Source organism: Glycine max, chromosome 13, assembly GCF_000004515.6.
Source record: "Glycine max cultivar Williams 82 chromosome 13, Glycine_max_v4.0, whole genome shotgun sequence".
NCBI classification, from domain to species: Eukaryota; Viridiplantae; Streptophyta; class Magnoliopsida; order Fabales; family Fabaceae; genus Glycine; species Glycine max.
Genome location: NC_038249.2, coordinates 10,916,293 through 10,936,623, shown reverse-complemented (window position 1 = coordinate 10,936,623; position 20,331 = coordinate 10,916,293). Strand labels below are relative to the sequence as shown.

The window sequence follows — 20,331 nt, the reverse complement described above, 5'->3', positions numbered from 1 at the left end:
GTGCTAGTTAAATAAAATGTCACATCATCACTTAATAGATTTAAACTAACAATAAATTCTAAATGAAATTTTAAAAAATGTGAGGGAGTAAAGTAAAATATAATATATATATATATATATATATATATATATATATAATATTAGGTAATAAATTAAAAAATATATATTACAGGTATGAAAATATATTTAAATAAAAAAATAATAAAAATATTTTTTTTACTCCATAGTTAACAAATTGATCATTTTAATTAGATATCTAAATTATTATTTTATAATTGAGACCTTTTAACTTGTATTTATTTTTAATTAGATAATTTCATTTAACTGATTTGTGTGAGGTTTTCATTAAGGTTGTTCTAAAGTGAAACCTAAAAAAACTTGTGATGAAATACTAAATGCTAAGTCTGGACGGTCTACTACCTATTGGACAATCAATCATTATTCTTTTATTTTGAAGGTTGTAAAGGTATAAATTATTGATGGACTAATGAACTATTCTTAAGTGAACATAACCTACTACATAAGGAACACACTTGCTATTATTTTTTATATTCAAGCTCTTATTTGTGCACGTCCAATCACAAGTGGAAACTGCTTTACTAAAGATTGTATCTAGCATCCAAATTCGCTATTAATTAGCTAGCACCCACTCTTGTGAAAACCTGTATTTATACACTGTTATTTTTATTTGCATCCAATGGACTTAAATCACTTAAATGTTTAAGTATAAGTCACATCCAACATTGTAATGAAAATCAATGTTAACTAAAAGGGAAGTGCACAAACTTAGCTTTCATAATTTTATTTTTGTCTCTCTTTATTTGAATTGTTAACATTTTGAATTTAAGGAAGAATAAAATAGAAGAAAATAGAAGCAATTAAAAGGAATATTCTTCACAGGGCGCTTTCGTCGTAGAAGAGAAGCACGTGTAGTTGTATGCACTAACGTTCCTTCCAATTAGAGTGTGACACATTACACTGCTTCCAACTGTGAGACATCGATCATATCGTGGAGACAACACTAATCTTGTAACAGATCCTTCTCTAAAGGGCAAATTGCCCTAATAGGGGTTATTTTACAAACAAATTCCCAGAATGGTGCTGTTTTGAAAGTATTTCCGGGATGGTGTCTTTTTTTACGTGGGAGGAATGCATGCCGCCATCAGGAATGGTGAGTCCTCCACGGATGGTCCACGTGGCAGCGGACTCGCCGGGACCAGTGGCGATTTCAAGCCAGCTGGTCTCGCCAGTCAAACTGGCGAGTTGGTCCCTGCCCATGTCTCGCCAAACGCAGTGGCGATAAAGCCATGCACTAGTGCAGCAGTGGCTTCAGGGGGCGCGCAGGCTAGGGCCAAAACCGCCAAAAGCATTGGTTCAGTGTATTCTGAGTGTGTGACATCGTTCAACTTAAATAGTTGGTTCTTCCTCCTATGGTTTTAGTGTGCATTTTAAAAAATTTCTAAACTTCCAAATTTGCCTTCTGCAACAGTTATAAGTTCCTGAGCCTTCAAGCTTTCAGAGTTAAAAACAGTTACAAGGAAGAGGAGCTACGCACGAGCAAGAGGCAGCACAAGAAGGAGCAAAGCTTTTTCACTAATAGAAACCAAACACACACTCACAATATTTTTTTTTGAACTGGTACGTGAAGGAGTCAAGGAGAGATCCATTTATAGGAGAAAATGAACAATTTTTTTTCAAGCTTTTCGCTAGTCAAACTGGCGAGACCAGCATGCACCAGTGCATGTCGCCACTGCGTCTGGCGAGACAGGGTGCAACTTGCTAGTCAAACTGGCGAGTCCAGCTGGTACGAAATCATCGTTGGTACTGGCGATTTTCCCTCCACGTGTTGCTGCATGCTCAAATCGCCATTGCTGCTGGCGTTTTCTTTGAAAGTTCACGTCAAAAATAGACCCATCCCGGAAATTGTTTAGAAAGAGCCCCATTTCGGGAATTACTTTGTAAAAGGACCCCATCGAGGGAAATTTGCCTCTCTAAAGTCTATAAAAGGCGACTCAAGCTCTACATTTCAACAATTAAGTAATAAAAAAACGAGCAAAAGAACTCTGAAGTGAAACATTGTCAAAATCATTGAACTCTAACAGATCCTTCTCTAAAGTCTATTTTTGGGTGATTCCAAAAAATTTAAAACCTAGACTCATTTATTTTTACTATGGTATAAAATTGGTTGCATAAATATTTCAAAAAAATAGATTTATACACTAATCTTGTTGGTTGTTCTATTTGTCAATACAATGAAACAATCTGACTTCTTTGATTTTTATAATTTTTGTATATTTTTGTTTGATAAGTAAATTTTTTCTGTTTTGAAAATAGACTTAATTATATTTACATCAAGATATAGCATGAAGTAAATGAAAATTATTTAAGGTATAACATGTTAATATCTCTTAGCTATTATTGCAAAGTGAATTTTAAAATGAATTTGCATAGTTTTATCAACAGAATTGACTATTTTGATGTAAATGATTTCCAAACTTGATTTATATATGTTTGTGAGTAAACTGAAATGTGTTCTTGTTGAATATAATAGATATCAAAATAAACTTAACATAAATATAAGTCCTTCTGAATAAAATATGCCATTGACTTAATAATTGTGTAAATTTATGAAAGTTATGTTGTTGCTGATGGGTTATGAGTTTGATGATGTGATTATCTTATAAATAAGAAGAAGTGAAAATTGAAACTTTCAGATTTTAAGATATCGAAGGGACATGGGTTTTCGTAGAGTCTTGCTTAAAGGACCTTGTCCTATGAAAGGACTTGTCACCCTCTGGAAATCCATTTGGGGACTTTGTAGAGTTCTTCTAAGAAGACCTTATCTGGTGAAAGGACATGTTGATGTAAACCTGACTAGGAGTGGATCGTTTGATACAGGCTACGGAGTTTTTGGATGATGCCACTTCCAGTGAAGGAAGATAAGTCAGGGTAGACGCCACAAGGATTACCTTGATAAGTCTGAGATTGGTTCAACAAGGAACCCAGAGAGAAGCTCTCACCAAATTTTATCAAATGCTAAAAGTTTCCTTATTGAAAACAAAAACCACTACTTATAGTGTATCTGAACAAAAATATAAAAATAGACATGGGCCTTCTAAACAGTTTGGGCCAAAATTACAATAATTAAAAATTATAACCAAAAACATATTTAACTTGGGCCTTCAGCAACAATTAATAGTCTTGGTAGTGTCTTTGCCTCTGGGCCTTCATCTTTTTCCACTTGGGCCTTCAATCATCATCAATGGTAGCTATACAAATGACCAGCCTTGTGACGTGTTGGGTTTGTTTAAGTTTGCCTCTGGTCATGGGCCCTTCAAGTGCTTCATGGTCCTTGCCCTTAGTTGTGTCATCATCACTCCCTCCTTCTTGAAAAGGATTTGTCCTCAAATCCAAGGCTCCTCCATCTGCATCAAAAAGAGATAGATTAGACACATTGAAAGTGGCACTTACATTATACTCACTAGGCAAGTCAATCTTGTAGGCATTGTCGTTGATCTTCTCCAACACTTGGAATGGTCCATCTCCTCTAGGTTGAAGCTTGGACTTCCTGTGTTCTGGGAACCTCACCTTCCTCAAGTGTACCCAAACCCAATCACCTGGTTCAAGCACGACTTTCTTTCTGCTTTTGTTGGCTTGCCTTGCATAGCTCGCATTTTTCTTTTCAATTTGAGCCTTCACTTGCTCATGTAGCTTCTTCACATACTCAGCTTTAGCCTGTACATCCTTAAGCTTAAACATAACAATGTTAAGCATAGGCAACAAATCAAGAGGAATCAAAGGATTAAATCCATACACTATCTCAAATGGTGAACAATTAGTTGTGCTATGGACAGCCCGATTATAAGCAAACTCAACCTGAGGCAAACATGCTTCCCAAGGTTTAAGATTTTTCTTTAAAACAGTCCTAAGCAGTGTGCCTAAAGTCCTATTGACTACCTCAGTTTGACCATCAGTTTGTGGGTGACAAGTAGTAGAAAACAACAATTTAGTACCAATCTTACCCCCACAAGGTCCTCCAAAAGTGACTAAGGAATTTTGCATCCCTATCACTGACAATGCTCCTCGGTAATCCATGAAGCCGCACTATTTCTTTGAAAAACAAATCATCCACATGACAAGCGTCATCCACTTTCTTGCAAGGGATGAAGTGTGTCATCTTAGAAAACTTGTCAACAACAACAAACACAGAATCCTTTCCATTCTTGGTTTTGGGCAGCCCCAAAACAAAGTCCATAGATATGTCAGTCCAAGGATATTCAGGAACAAGCAAAGGAGTATACAATCCATGAGGTTTAACCTTAGATTTAGCTTGTTTACACACAATGCAATGACCACAAAACTTATGCACATCATGCCTTATATGAGGCCAAAAGAAATGCTCTTGCAGAATTTCCAGGGTCTTTTGAATCCCAAAGTGTCCCATCAACCCCCACTCATGGGATTCACTCACAAGCAACTCTCTAATGGAACACTTAGGCACACACAATTTATTTGCTTTAAACAAGAATCCATTATGCCTATAGTAACCATTTTCAGAAAACTTTTCACATGCAGAAAAAATTTCAGCAAAGTCCACATCATGCACATACATGTCTTTCAAAGACTCGAGACCAAACAGTTTAGTTTCAAGCATAGCAAGTAAAGCATGTCTCCTAGACAGTGCATCAGCCACTACATTCCCTTTCCCCTTTTTATGTTTGATGACATATGGAAATTTCTCTAAAAACTCTACCCACTTAGCATGCCTCTTATTAAGCTTTCCTTGGCCTTTTAAGTATTTTAAGGGCTCGTGATCACTATGGATGACAAACTCTTTGGGTAATAGGTAATGCTGCCAAGTTTGTAAAGCTATAACCAAAGCATACAATTCCTTATCATAAGTTGAATAGTTAAGGGCAGCGGCTCCTAAATTTTCACTAAAATAAGCTATCGGATGTCCCTCATGCAACAAAACAGCCCCAATACCCACATTTGACGCATCACACTCAATTTCAAATGATTTTGCAAAATTAGGCATAGCAAGAATAGGTGCATTAGTTAACCTATGTTTGAGGGCAGCAAAGGCCTCTTCTTGTTTCTTACCCCATTTGAAACCCACATTCTTCTTAACAACTTCAGTTAGAGGTGCAGCCAATGTACTAAAATCCTTAACAAATCTCCTATAGAAACTTGCTAAACCATGAAATCCCCTCACCTCACTCACGGTCTTAGTTGTTGGCCATTCTTGGATGGCCTTAACCTTTTCCACATCCACCCGTACTCCCTCAGCACTAACAACAAAACCTGGAAACACCACATGATCAGTACAAAAGGAGCACTTTTCTAGGTTGGCATACAATTTTTCTTTCCTAAGCACACTTAAAACAGATTGCAAATGTTCAGCATGCAAATCAAGACTAGTGCTATAGATAAGAATATCATCAAAGTACATCACCACAAATTTCCCAATAAATTCCCTTAAAACATGGTTCATCAATCGCATGAAAGTACTAGGTGCATTAGTCAAACCAAATGGCATAATCATCCACTTATACAAACCATTTTTTTTTAAAGGCAGTTTTTCATTCATCTCCCTCTCTAATTCTAATCTAATTATAGCCACTTTTCAAATCAATTTTGGAAAACACACATGCACCATACAATTCATCAAGAAGATCATCTAACCTGGGGATTGGATGCCTATACTTGATGGTGATGTTGTTTATGGATTTACAATCAGAACAGATCCTCCATGAGTCGTCCTTCTTGGGTACTAGAATGACAGGTACAGCGCACAGACTCATACTATCTCTCACCCAACCTTTGCTCAGGAGTTTGGACACTTTCCTTTCGATCTCCTTAGTTTCTTGTGGGTTGCTCCTATAAACTGGCCGATTGGGCAAGGAAGCTCCTGGAATGAGATCAATGTGATGCTCAATTCCCCTCAATGGTGGCAAACCATCTGGTACACTTGTTGGAAACACATCATCAAAATCCTACATAAGAGACTGAATACCAGAAGGCAATTTAGATTCATCAATTGGGTTAGCATGCAACATTTGACGTTGAGAAAACAATAAATAGAGGGGTTGTCTCGCACAAAGCACCCTCCTTACCTCCCTTTTTGTTGCTAAACAAAGTTGTTTGCCCTCAAGTGTTTCACTCTTTTTGTTTTCTCTCTTTTCCCTCTCAAGTGTTTCACTCTTTTTCTTTCCTCTCTTTTCCTTCTCAAGTGTTTCACTCTTTTTTCTCTCAATTGTCTCACTCTTTTTCCTCTCAAGTGTCTCACTCTTTTTCTTTTCTCTCATTTTTATTTGATCCTCACAAACCTCTTTAGGAGATAACAGTTTGAGAACAATTTTCTTGTCAGCTTGCTTGAAAGAGATTTTGTTGGTGAAGCCATCATGCACTGCCTTGGTATCATACTGCCACGGTCTTCCTAACAACACATGGGTCGCTTCCATTGGGACCACATCACACAGCACCCTATCATTATATCTCCCAATGGTGAGACACACCTCCACCTGTTGAGTCACTTTTACCTTTTCATCTTCACTAAGCCACTGAAGTTTGTATGGTCTAGGATGGGGCTTAGTTTCCAAATTCAGCTTGGACACTAATCTGGAACTTGCAACATTGGTACAGCTTCCTCCATCAACAATTAAAGAGCACAGCTTACCATTAATTACGCAACTGGTGTGGAAAATATTTTCTCTTTGATTGTCATCCAGTGGCTGCATCTGATTTCCCAACAGCCTTCTCACCATCAGCATATCACCCTGCATAGCTTCCTCCTCATACTTTTCTTCTTCCACTTCTTCTTCACTAATCTCAGACTCACTAGTGATTTCTCCATCAGCCTTCATGATCATGGTCCTCCTGGTTGGACATTCAGAAACAATATGTCCTCTGCCTAAGCACTTGAAGCATTTTATGTTTCTGGTTCCAGTATTGGATGAGGAAGTGGAGGTGTTATGTTTGCTTCCACCTACACTGGACGCTGCTGACTTTCCATGCAGGGATGTGGCTGCAGGGCAGAACGAATTACCTCCCTCCTTCTTGGATCTGTTGGCCCAGTTCTGGTTGTAAGTATTGGGTGAGTTCCTCCTTGTTGCACTTTTTCTTTTAATTTGTTGTTCGACCTGGAGTGTCCTATGTAACAAGTCATCCAACGCCACATACTCCTGTAATTCAACAACATCTCTGATTTCAGGGTTTAGACCATTCAGGAAACGAGCCATTGTGTCTTCGGAGTCCTCTTCGATGTTGGCCCTCACTAACGCCATTTCCATCTCTTTATAATATTCTTCCACAGTTAAATTCCCTTGGGACAACCCTTGGAGTTTCTGTCGCATGGTTTTGTTATAGCTAGTGAGCACATACCTTTTCTCATCACCCTTTTCATCTCAGTCCATGTATCTACCTCTTGTCGTTCCTCTCTCAGCATTTCTCTCTGGTATTTATGCCACCAAACAAGAGCATAGTTGGAGAATTCAGCTGCTGCTAGCTTGACTTTCTGCTCTTTAGTGTAGTCATTGCAGGCAAATACATGCTCAATCTTCATTTCCCAGTCCAGGTAGGCATCTGGATCACTTCTGCCTTTGAAGGGAGGAACATTGAGCTTTACTCCCTCAACCCGGTTCTGCCTCGATCCGTCATTACCGCCATTGTTACCTTTGTTCCCATCTATATTTCTTCTAGCATTCTGATTGACTTGGTTCTCCAAAAATTCTAGTCGTCCAAAGACCTCCTCATTGGTACGGTCCAACAAACGTTGCATCTGTGCATCCAATCATAATTCAACAGAAAAAAAAAAGTTTGCAATAAAAATTATATATAATTAACTGAGTTAGACATCCTTAATAGTATCATACAATTAACTTTATCATATATATATATATATATATATATATATATATATATATATATATATATATATATATATATATATATAATTCCAGAATGAAAATTCTATTATTATTATTATTATTATTATTATTATTATTATTATTATTAAAGTCTTAATTTATTAAAAAATATAATGTTAAAGTTGACCTTTATATATTAAATTAAAAGAACTCTATTTATTATTATTGTTATTGTTTATGATTTTAAAAAATGTGTAATAATTATTAATAATGCACCAATTTATCTTTTACTTTTAATTTAAATATTATTTTAAAATTAAATAAATATATCGAAATTAATAAACTATATCAAAATTAAATATTCAATTAATTAATAACATATTACTTCATATAAAAATATTAAAATTAATTTTAATTATCAAAATTGTACATTTAATAGCATTCATGTGAACAATTTTATTTTTTATTTAATGTAATTGTTACAAAGAAAATAAATATCTAATGACTATTATAAATTTGAATTTTCAATTAATGACTAATACTTGTTGAAGTGAAGTTTACTTGTTGTACATATAACAGGGCTTCAGTCTCTAGACTTCGGCAATATTGAATTCGTCAGGTTTAGACACGTCCGGCTTTATTAAGACATCCTAAGATATCTTCTTTCTTTTTATTTATGTAGAAACGTAGTTTCAATCAGCAGTAGATCTGGAGATAAGGATTATAATATGCAAGTCCAGTTATGGAAAAGGTTTAATATCAATTTCATTCAGGAGTATGGTGCTTTTCAGAGATATTTTGGTGTATTTAACAATTCTTAAACATGGCTTCAACTGTTATCAATCACGGAAAATGCTTCCACTAATTATTTGTTGATGAAATGTTCACCAATATTATTGTCCAAATATACTTTAAGAGTAAAACCAGATCCTAGGAAAAGAAGGTTTGTAGTCTACTTTCTTAACAAGAGCATAATATATATGCAATGCATTCCCACCCAAAAGAAAGAAGCTAATCAAGCTATGATGTTGGAAGGCTTCTTCCTGAAGAAATCCTAGATGATTAGGACACGTATATTTCATATTATGTATATGCTAATAATTTCTTGGAAAAGACACGTTTGGGGTTATAATAGCCTTATTTTGTCAATCTTGTATTCTCCATCTCTTCTTCCTTTAGAAGAAAAAGTATTCTTTTCAAAGTCTTAATTCTATTGTAAAGAGGCATCTGTTTCACATACAATCAATTACTATATTCTCATTGGTTTGACACATTGAAGACCAAAAGATAAATCACCTAAGAGTGCCATATATTTGGCTAAGTGTCACCTTCCAACTTTTTTATGGCCAACATTTGTTCCCTCAAGCTTTTCCAACCTCCAACAAGAAAGCATGTTTCCTACCTTAATAATTGGTCATGATAATATTTATTTCCCTTTCGGCTACCACTAATCTATGTAGCTGGGCATGTCGAGAACTATATAAATCCTAGCTACTACTGCTCTTGTGTCATCTCTGTCAAACCCCTGTATTACATACGAAGATAACATAACACTTGTGGCTTTTTGAAATTGTTTTTGGCCTTACCAAAGTCAACCTTCTCCGCAGGTAGTGTCTACAATAATGGAAAGCTTTCATACATGATTGTGGTCGGTGCTGACAGAATTATGGGGATGCAGAGAAGCTTTCCGATATATATTGCCCCACCTAGTCTAGTAGGGTTATTATAGTTTGGATCATACTTTTTTTTTCAATGCCTGATTCTTGTTTGAGGTTGTAGCTCTTTCTCTCCCTTCATAAGCCAAGAAATATGTAATATAAGAGAGTTATTGGTAAGGATATTAACATGCCAAAGATAACCCTGCAAAAGAAAAAGGAAAGAGCAAATGTTAGTATGAAAGTTAATCTATATATGCATTGGCAATGAAAGTTAATATGAAAGCAATCTCATAAATTGTGAATAACGAAAGTAACTTTAACTTGACTTAATTTGACCTAAAGGGTCACTAGAAAGGTAGTACTGTCTACATATGTAGGTATCAAATGGTAGGGTTAAAAGCCTTACAAGTTCAAATTTTGCTAGAAAGCATTCTCTAGGTTTTCAGAATCAAGAAAACTCTTGCCAACTAATGATTACCTATTAACAAGGTAAAAGAGGGTGCTCGAAATTCTTTCAAGGTCAAAATTTTGAGGGAAATTCGTCATGAAAAGGCAAATAAATTTCCAATCACCATTAGCACACATAATTATGTGTGTCCAAATTATACATACCCTGGTTGTTATGGACAATCTGTTTGATAGATTCGGTATCCTAGCTAGAGCTGCTTAATAATCAATTTATTATGTGGGGTAGGTCAAAAGTTCAATAGAATGCTTGTGAACATACAATACTCTTTGCTTCGTCTTCCATCATTTCATTTTCTGAGTACTTTATCCTCCAATCAGCCTTCTACAATGAATGGTACCCCACTCGCAAACAGCTAACACCTTGATGTTGAATCATCAAACTATTTTAAGGGTCTGACTTCTAATTAACAAAGTGAAAAACATTTTCCTACATATGTAATCCAATGTAACCAACCACGACAGCATGACATGCAGCATTGGAATTTTATATATCTTAGCACATGAGTTTATTTTTAGTTTAGTTTGTAACCTATTCAATTTAGAACTTAGTGGTTATGCACTAATTATCATCCAATCACAAATTACGTCAACAAATATATCTTACATGATGATTTGTGATTGGATGACAACATAATTAAAATTATATTATTCTCACTGCATATCCTTTTTTCTCTTCAATTTATTATGATGTATACATATTGAATCAATTCCAAATAAGGATGTCTCATAAGTAAAATGTCCTAGCTTACCCTGTGCTCAAAATATCAGGATGCAATCCATATTCCCTTGCAAATATAAATGGCACTATCCCCTGTGGAAGAGCAGCCTGAGAAGCAAAAAGTTAAAAACACATGTACATCAATTTTAGTTAATTGTCCTCCAGAAACAGCACATGTTAAATTTTCCCTTTAGAAACATTTATGACCCTAGAAGCATACACCCATTATTCTCATGTATACGAGTTATAATTTCCATGTGGCTACAGATGTCAAGTCATTCCAAAAATATGTGTAGTCCAAGTACCTGTACAATGGCAGTGTGAAGTCTGTCTTGTCTTAATCCAATGACAATTGAAGAAGCAGACATTACAAGAGGCCCACACATGAAGCGAATGACCATGCCCATGACTGCTCTTTTGGTACCGCAAGCTATGATACGAGGCTGAAGGGCCATGAAAAGCCCTGCATATTTGGCAAATGAGTATCTGTCATTGTTTGTGTAAAAAGATATGTGACTACCATTTTGGCACTCATCTTCACTACCTAATCGCTTTCATTTTACTAGTTCCATTTCCTCTCCAACATCATGTGCTATGTGGACATGTTACATTTATTTTATTTGGTTGTCATAAACACCCGAGTACATGACAACTCATGTGTTCCAGTTTTTTACTTGTTCTTCTTTTGTCTTCCTCTCCAATTTGATTAGGAGTGGGTATGAAAACATCTGCCAAATAAATGATTTTTTTTCAAGGTCGGTATTTGCGGGTAAAGTCCGCTAGGTCCGAAAACTTAATCGATCGGAGTCAAAAAATTTATATAATTATACAGATTTAAAAAAAGAAAGAAAAAAATCTGTTCTCCCCCTGTCGGCGGGTTTAACGGACAGGTCTGCAGACATATATATTCACCCCTAAATTTGATATTAGTTAGTGAATTTGTGTAATGTGGATATATATAGAAAAAGATTCCATGTGTTGTACGTACCCCTCTCTCTGATATGTCTGAAACTAATATGCATGCTATAATTAATGCTGTTAATATATTTGTAATATACCTAAGCTAAACATAGCCATCCCAAGGCCCGCATCTGAGATGATTTTGACCGATGCTTTGATAAGACTAGGCATTTCCATATTCCATCTGCAAGTTCACATCATAAAATGTATGAAATAATACATACCGCAAATTATAGATTGTTATTGTAATTATAAAAATCATAAAATTGTTATTCACCATCATAAAATGTATGAAATATACATATTACATCCATATGACTTTTTAAATTATTATTGTAAAAAAACTTAATTATTATTTTATTCCTTCAATTTATGATTCTTAAAATTTAAAATTATTTTTTAGTTTCTGGCATAATAAAATTAATACTTTGTGAAATTTTTTAGATGTCATAAATTTATTTTATATTTTAGACATTTGAATTTTCATTTTAAATTAAAACTACCACAAAGTGCTAAAAAAATTCACTACAAAGTAATAAAAACCGTTAAAAAGTATCAACTTGTTATATATAAGAAATAAAAAAAATCAATTTGTTAAAATTTGGAGACTAAAAAAGTATTTTTAAATTTTAAGAATTAAAAAAAACATATATCCAAATTTAAAGATTAAAATAGTAATTAAGTCTTGTAAAAATTAATCAATTTTTTTATATATAATAATTTATAATTGAATAAGAAGGTAAAACTATTTTAGTGTATGATATATTTTCTCCTAATTATATATATATATATATATATATATATATATATATATATATATATATATATATATATGCAGAACATTTTCTTTTAATATGAATTTAGGGTGAGAGAAATAATTTAGTTTAAGGTGAAGGATGTTGGTCTAGCTAGATTTGGTATTACTTTTTTGGTAATGAGATTCAATATATCACTTACTTGAAAGAGATTAGAGACCAAAGAAGTCCTAATACACTAGAATATGTATTAGGGTTTCGAGAAAGTTTTCTTCCTACTACGACGAGAATAAGCCTAATCATAACAAAGGCATGTGGCATTTTCTGGTTATTGGCAACTGTGTCTTTGGGTTCTGCAGCTTCCCCCGGCATAGGGACTTTGGTGCTGTCTCTGAAGCTGATTTCTTTATCTGTCATAATTACCAAAATTAATAATTAATAGTAATAGGAAAACAGTATTTGGATATATATGGAGAGTGTAAAAACAAAAAATTGTAATTTGAAATCAATCTCAATCCTCTGCCACATGCATTTCATAATTGATTGTGAATAATTAGGAAGAGACTTAGACGACAATTAAGAATAAAAAATATTTGTCTCACTACTTGCTATATTTTTTTAAGACATATAATATTGACACCCAATGCAGGTGTGAAACGAGTGGAATAACAGAGAGATAAAATGAAAAGAAGAAAGAGAGACTGAAGAATGTAATAAAGTAATAAATAATGTGATGATAAAAATTAAAAACATATATAAAAAGGATATCCAAAAATGGCTGTAAAAATTAAATATAATTCTTAAAAAAATATCATTTCATCTTTTAGTTATTTTTTAAAATTATAAATATTTTTTTATTAGAAATAATTTTATTCAAATTAAATAGAATTATTATAAAAGTCAAATCTCTAGCTTCAAGTATAAAGAAGAGTTTAAATATAAAGCAAAGTTGAAAAACATGTAAAATAATTAAAACACTGTTAAGAAATGAAATTTTAGATGCTTATGATTCGGTGTTATGATATGGGAGACTGTACACCATTTTCACCACCAATTAGGGAATCATACAACTTCGGTAGGGTCATCATTACACACGTGCTCTCTTGCAAATGATGGCTACTATCAATTAAGCTTCTGACTAAGCAAAGTGGCAGATTTATATATAAAGGTAAATAATTCTATAATTTTTTTACCACTTGTATTTTTTTACATTTTAAGTAGCTAAATGTTTTCTTACTTTAAAGATGGCGTGAAAGGGTGGAAGGGACCACCTGTCTAGCGCCCCATAGTACTCTCTTGAGGATCTAAAATCAAATTATAAAGCCATCCTTTTAACTCCTTTTTCAGAGTTTAATATGCATAGTCGTTTCTCACGTGTAAAGATTACAGTTTAATTATGATGCAACATTTTTAAAGAATGATAATTGGCTCATAGAATAACTAAAGTTAGGATAAATAGTAATTTCGTTAAGGAAGTACTTAGATCTCGAAAATGCAAGCTTCCTTTGAAGTAAAAACTCATGTTTATGCGTTAAGCCTATTCATACTATTCTAACTCCCTCACAATAACTGAAAGATATTTTATTAAAATAAAGGAAACTCAATACATTATATATATATATATATATATATATATATATATATATATATATAATCTTAGGTTAAATAAATGTTAAAATATATTTTTCATTTTCATAAAATAAAATGCATTATTTTTTCGTTCAATCCAAACTTAGGTATTTAGTTTTTTTATATTCATTATATACATATAATTAATATAAAAAGTGATCATTGTAAATATGGATTTATCTAAATTAAACCTACGTACAAATTAAAAAATGATATATATTATAATTTTGTAAGGAAGAAAATATATTAAAAATTTTACAAAAATAAATTTTAAATATTTTTATATTTATAAGGACACAAATTATATTTTAACCTTAAAACTCTTCCTCAAAGCCAGGATGTATGGAAATAGGGAAAGAGAAAAATGTCAAGAAATACTAAAATGATGCGAGAAGAAAAGAACAAAATGAAAAATATAAGATGAATATTTAAGTTGAATAATTTTTTTTTTTCATTTTATTTGGCTTAATCTAAAATAGTTCAAGGAATTTACGAAAGAAAATTAAATCAAAGCTTGACAAATAATGAGTATCGCTCACATCATGAGAAATCTAATCAATTGGTGAGGGTTGGGTCGGGGACAAAACGTACGCCCAGTGCCTGAAAAATTCGCATGGGCATGCGCAAGCTCTCTTAGCACGACGTTTGATTTTAGATGCCAAACAAACAACCTGCCACTAAAGATGACATGTCTTCTTCCTCTCATTCCCGCAAAACGACGCCGTTCATTCATGGGACCATCCTACTAATGTACATGCCTTTCAGAATTTTAAATTGGCTTAATTATAATTATCATCAGAATTTTATTATTTAAGTTTTATTTTGGTAAATTTTATCACTTTAAATTTATAATTTTATAAATTTTATTACTTAAATTTTTTTCACAAATTTTATTATTTAAATTTTAACATTTCTCAAATTTTATTATCTAAATTTTTTATTTTTATGTATTTTATCATCAAATTTATAACAAAATGATATTAAAAATGACTTTTTTTCATTAAATATAATTACAATTAATATCAAAATCATTTATTTTCAGTAAATAATTTTTCAAACCAACATTAATTAATTAGTTTTTCATGAATTAAAAGTTAGATCTATTAAATTAGTAACCTTTCATAGATTTTAGTCAGAGTATCATAAAAAGTCACATGCATTCTTCTTTTGATTTTAAAAAAGGAGAGAATATCACTTTTGAATTAAACAGTCTTGTGTTTTACACACACAGAGTTTAAGTAGTATTATAAGTATATACTATTAATATAAAATATTGATATAATTATTTATTCATCAAATGCTGATATAACACATTAATGTTAGTGTAAATCTTCAAAGTCTACGTTAATATTTTAATTTTTATTAAACAAATATTATACTAACAAAGACAATCATATTTTATTTGTTAGTCAATGACAACTATTTTATATGTGTCTATTCAATTTTGAGAAATGTCACTCATATTTTCTTTGATTAAAATTTATTAAAAATTATTAATTTGATAGGTTTTATTTTTCATTTAATATAAATCAAGATACAAAATTATTAATTGAGAAATCATACCAACAAAATTAGTGATTTTTAATAAATTTTAACCAATAAAAAATATCATAAAAAAGTTTTAAAAAATAATGTTGTCAGCATCCCTCATTCACTTTTATTTGAGAATAGTTCAAAAAGTTGTAATAAAAAGTATAATATGTATAAATAAACAGGAGTCATATATAAAAGCTCGTCAGAACTATAAATAAATAAATAAATAAAATCAACCGCCCATCACTAATACTTGTAAATTATAAAAACATTTTATTCATATTATATACAATGTATTTAAATAAAATTTCGACATATCATTAGTTTAAAAACATTATTTTAATATATTGATTTATGAATTCATTATAAAATTTTATTATGACAATCATTACTTCTTTTTTTAAGCAATGACAATCATTAACTAAAAGGCTAAAAGTCCGTATTATTAAGTTTTATAAACTACAAAGTTTATTGTCAAGGAAGCTATATATACACGAATTTGCTTAAATATATATTTTTTTCTCAATATAATTTAGTTTTTTATTATTTTTTTCCTATCAATTATTTTTTTAACCCTTAAAAAATGTATTTATTTTATTTTTCATCTTTAGAGTATTTTAAGTAATATTTTGAACAATAAAAAAATTCTTTTAAATAACAAAAAATTATTATTTAAAACACTGAAAAATAAAACCATTAAATTTGCAAAGAACTAAAATAAAAAATAAAATTTTATAGAGACGAAAATGAAAAAAATCCTAAATTACAAAAACTAAAAATATATTTAAACTTTGATTATGTATATAAAAAAACTGTACATATTATTGTAAAAAAAATATTAATAAGTACGATGATAAGTTTATTAGTATTTACGCTCACAAGTTTTAAATTTTTTATTCTGTATAAAATTAAGCTCAATAGTGTTAATAATTATTCTAAATTTTATATAGCATTTAACATTTATAAGTTATTTTACAAGAAATTATTAAATGATCTAATAATATAACATTTAAACAATCAAATATATACTCAATAAACAACATATCACTTAATGATTTCTACTCCTTCGCCAGCCACTGAGGCACTAACTACTCCCTATCGAACCAAACTTGATCTCACACACATGACGAAATAAATAAATCACTCAAACACGTACCTGACATGGTAATGTCCTTGCAGCCTTGTCTCTTATCTCCCAGGCATTTCCCCGGCGACTCCCACAACACTCTCGCCACCGGCGAAGACTGCCGGCACACTCTCCCGGCGGCGACCGGTGACCTCCCCCACACGGGCGTGCCGGCCTCCATCTCGTTGAAGTTCGAGGCCCTCGGCGTTGGCTGCAGCGAGTACGCGTCGGAGGAGGCGTAGCCGGAGAGGTGGGGGCTTGCGCCGGCGGCGAGGTTGCCGCCGCCTTCGTGCAGGTGCAGCGGCGTGTTGATCGAGAATATGTCCGCGTTGGAGAGGTTCGACTGCCGCGGCGTCACGACGGTGGTGTTGCCGCCGATGGAGGAGTTCGTCTCCGGCGCCGACGAGACGGAGCGGCGGATCCGCACGTGGATCCGGCCGTGGTCGTCGGTCTCCGACTCCGTCCGCAGCGGCATGTCGTGGCCGTCAAGGGATATCACGTCGCCGTCGACGTCGAATTTCGCTATGGATGCCGCCGTTGGCCCCGGGAACTGCCGTTGGATCAGAAGTGTCGCGGCTCTGTACTCGAACAAGAAGAGGAGTAAAGTGTACCTGAAGTGAAAAACATTGACCCCACACGTATGTTGAGTAAAAAGTAAAATAAAAAATAAATGTAATTTTAATTAGCTAATGAAAGATTATAAATGCATTATATTCGGCACCACCAGAATGTAGTATATATATATATATATGTATATATATATATATATATATATATATATATATATATATGTTAGTTTGCTAACCAAAATGAAAGTGTTTAAAAAATAAATAATAATTTTGTAAAAAAAATAGTACTAATAAGTAATAATAATAATATTTTTTATTTGATAGCATGGTAATTAAAACTTTAGATTTTTCGATAATAGTCAAAATATTTCTACAAGCTTATATTTTTACAAGATGAGAAGATTAAACTCAAATCATTTCCCACAAACTAATAATAATATTAATATACATGTATTTATCGGTGATAAACAAAATTAAACAAATTTTTGTTATAAAAATAGTTCAATTAAACATTTCTTAATCTTGATTATGTATTTGCAAAATTCCTATAACATGAGTAAACGTGATGTCAGTAAAAAAAATAATTAATGATTATTATTTTAAAACACGTAATCTTTTTATGGTTAATTAAAAAATCAATTATTACTACCTCACCTCAATGTTATATTATCTATTATTGATTTTCTAATTAACAACTAAAATTACTTAATTTTCTATTTGTTTTATACGAGTTTCACCACCATATAATTAGTGGAACCCGATCTCCCGAATATTAGTCCTAAAATAAATTTTTAATAGTATAGTTTTTATCATTTAAAAACTAATTAATATGATTGGGTGATATAATTTTTAGGAAATAATTTAATTGTTTATTTCGATAAAAATGTTACACCTCAACTTTAGAGTAATGGTAAAAAAATACACCATAAAATGGAATGTTTGGATAGAAAGAAGAAGGGATATGGAGAGTGAGAAATTAGAAGATTATTTGTTTGAAAGGTAATAATAATAATAATAATAATAATAATAATAATAATAATAATAATAATAATAATAATAATAATAATAAGATGATCATGATGATATATTTGATCAATAATGCGAACAAAAATGAAGAAAAAGAAACATGAAAAAATGGATTATCTAATTTATCATAAGTAAAAATGAGGTTAAATAGGGCATAGAAAAAAAATTAGTAAATTAATTATGTATTTTAGGATTTTCTAATTTTTTTAATAGCATTAATTATTTTATATGGGATTAATTATATAACCTCATTTTTACTATTTTTACTTGAAGTGACTTAGAGAATTTCTAAATAAAAAATGATACATAGGAGTGAGATGAAATGAAAGTAAAAGTGAAAGGATATATGTATGTTAAAGTATAAACTATTCCCCTAAAAACTTTCGACACTTTTAGGAGTGTGACATGGTGTATTAATTGCCTTTGGCAGTGCACATAGTTTTAACTTTTGAGTAAAAAACAAACACTGTACAAAATCAAGCTTGTAACGGTGGCGATTAAAATAAAAGCCAATGGTTTTCTTTTTCTTTACCATATGGTGCACTGAAGAACCACGAGTTGCACCATGAGCGATTGCGTGAAATCGCCGTACATGGCTTGGAGCAGCGGAATGCCCATAACAAGCGTGTTGGGCAAGGTAGCGAGGGAGAAGAAAGTGATGAGCCAATCCAAGGAGCCTCCGGCGAAGAAAACGGCCCAGAGGGAGAGAAATAGAAGCACGGCGAGCTTGGATAGCGTGTCGGCGACGATGAATTTGGCGTCCATCTCGTAGGGGTTGTTCATGGAGATGAAGTGGAAGGAGAGAATCGGAACAGCAAACACAGCCACGAAACGGTTGATGCCGGAGCACTGGTCCGGGGTGAACATCTTGCACCACTTGACTGAACCGTAGGCCACCAGCATTGCGAAGTATAGCGGCACCATCGCGCACATCACCTTGTACAAATCCTCTCCCGTTATCATCTCGAGAGAAAATTACTAAGTGTGTTTGGATTATCGTTTTAAAAAAATGTAATTAATGTTTTTTTTTAAGTAACAAGTGTGTTACTTTTGTATGTTTGTGTTTTAGAGAACTTTTTTTTCAAGAAGTAGACAAGCACACTCTTACTGGTGTGGTTAATTATGAGAAGGGAATGGAGAGGGTTGTGTGTGTGATATGAACTGTTGTTGTTACTATGTTTTGGTGATGTGAATGAGAGAGATGAAAAGGGTGGGGGAGAATGGAAATAGAGAGGGGTTTTAATTTATAGGGCGTTTATGGACCGGTTTGCCCTTTGCTAAAATGCTAAATTACTTGGGAAGTGCTTAGTAGAATTTGCGGTTGTTAGGATTAATGATTGGCATAATATATGACACGTTTCGGCGTGGCAAAAGTGTGAGGAGGCGGAGGGGACGAGAGGCGTCAGCGTGATATGCTTAATTTCTTTGTTGTTTTTTTATTTTATTTTAACCCTTCCGTGCATTACAAAAAGTAATGGTGATTAATTTAGAGTTTAGTCCAGATATAAATAAAGATTGATCAATAAATATTTTTGTCAATAATTTAATTTGGATAATATCTAAACGATTTAACCTTAACCTCAATTAGAAATGGATAAATGGACTCGGATTCATGAACCGGCTTGTAGGGCTCACGGTCCACGCGCGGCCATGGATTAAAATTTAAAATAAAATGCAAGATTATGCAGGATTTTGGATCTATCTTGCATAATTCACGGGTTGGCCTACAAATTTGCAATATCAACCAAATTATTCTTAAATTTCTAAACCTAATTAATTCCTAAATGCACACAAGTGACACAACACAGTTTCTTCTTCTCCTCACAGTTGCAACTCAGCGTTTCTTCTTCTTACGGTCGCGCCTCATGTGTCCCTCCACACAGTACGCCCCCACACCACCATCGTGCCACCACGTGAGGTCCGTCTCTCTCTCTAGAATTTGGTTCTGTTTCTTTTGTGTTCTTATTTTTCTGTTCTATTTCTTTTTTTACCACTAAGCCACCAAGCAAAGATGGTAGTTG

The 20,331-nt window shown here is 32.8% G+C and overlaps 1 protein-coding gene across 2 annotated transcripts; it reads right to left on the bottom strand.

Annotated features, from left to right (window-relative positions):
• Window positions 1–8,666: 8,666 nt before the first annotated feature.
• PIN6A (auxin efflux carrier component 6a) lies at window positions 8,667–19,784 on the bottom strand. 2 transcript variants are annotated; one of them, XM_041007827.1, is made up of 7 exons: window positions 18,843–19,784; window positions 16,746–17,326; window positions 12,630–12,837; window positions 11,771–11,856; window positions 11,018–11,175; window positions 10,744–10,820; window positions 8,667–9,728 (listed from the first exon to the last, which is right to left on the bottom strand). In XM_041007827.1, exons 1-7 carry the CDS (start codon window positions 19,271–19,273, stop codon window positions 9,662–9,664), a joined length of 1,608 nt encoding a protein of 535 aa, XP_040863761.1. In that variant the 5' UTR covers window positions 19,274–19,784; the 3' UTR covers window positions 8,667–9,661. The 2 variants fall into 2 exon arrangements, with proteins under 2 accessions (XP_040863761.1, NP_001276195.1); NM_001289266.2 differs by lacking the exon at window positions 12,630–12,837 and having other exon boundaries at window positions 9,084–9,728; window positions 16,709–17,326; window positions 18,843–19,273.
• Window positions 19,785–20,331: the final 547 nt, after the last annotated feature.

Coding starts and splice junctions, on each gene's coding strand:
- PIN6A (XM_041007827.1), bottom strand. CDS start 19,273: ATGATAACGGGAGAGGATTTGTACAAGGTGATGTGCGCGATGGTGCCG. Junction 17,327..18,842: donor GTTCTTCAGTGCACCATATG/GTAAAGAAAAAG, acceptor TTTTCACTTCAG/GTACACTTTACTCCTCTTCT. Junction 12,838..16,745: donor CAAGGACATTACCATGTCAG/GTACGTGTTTGA, acceptor TAATTATGACAG/ATAAAGAAATCAGCTTCAGA.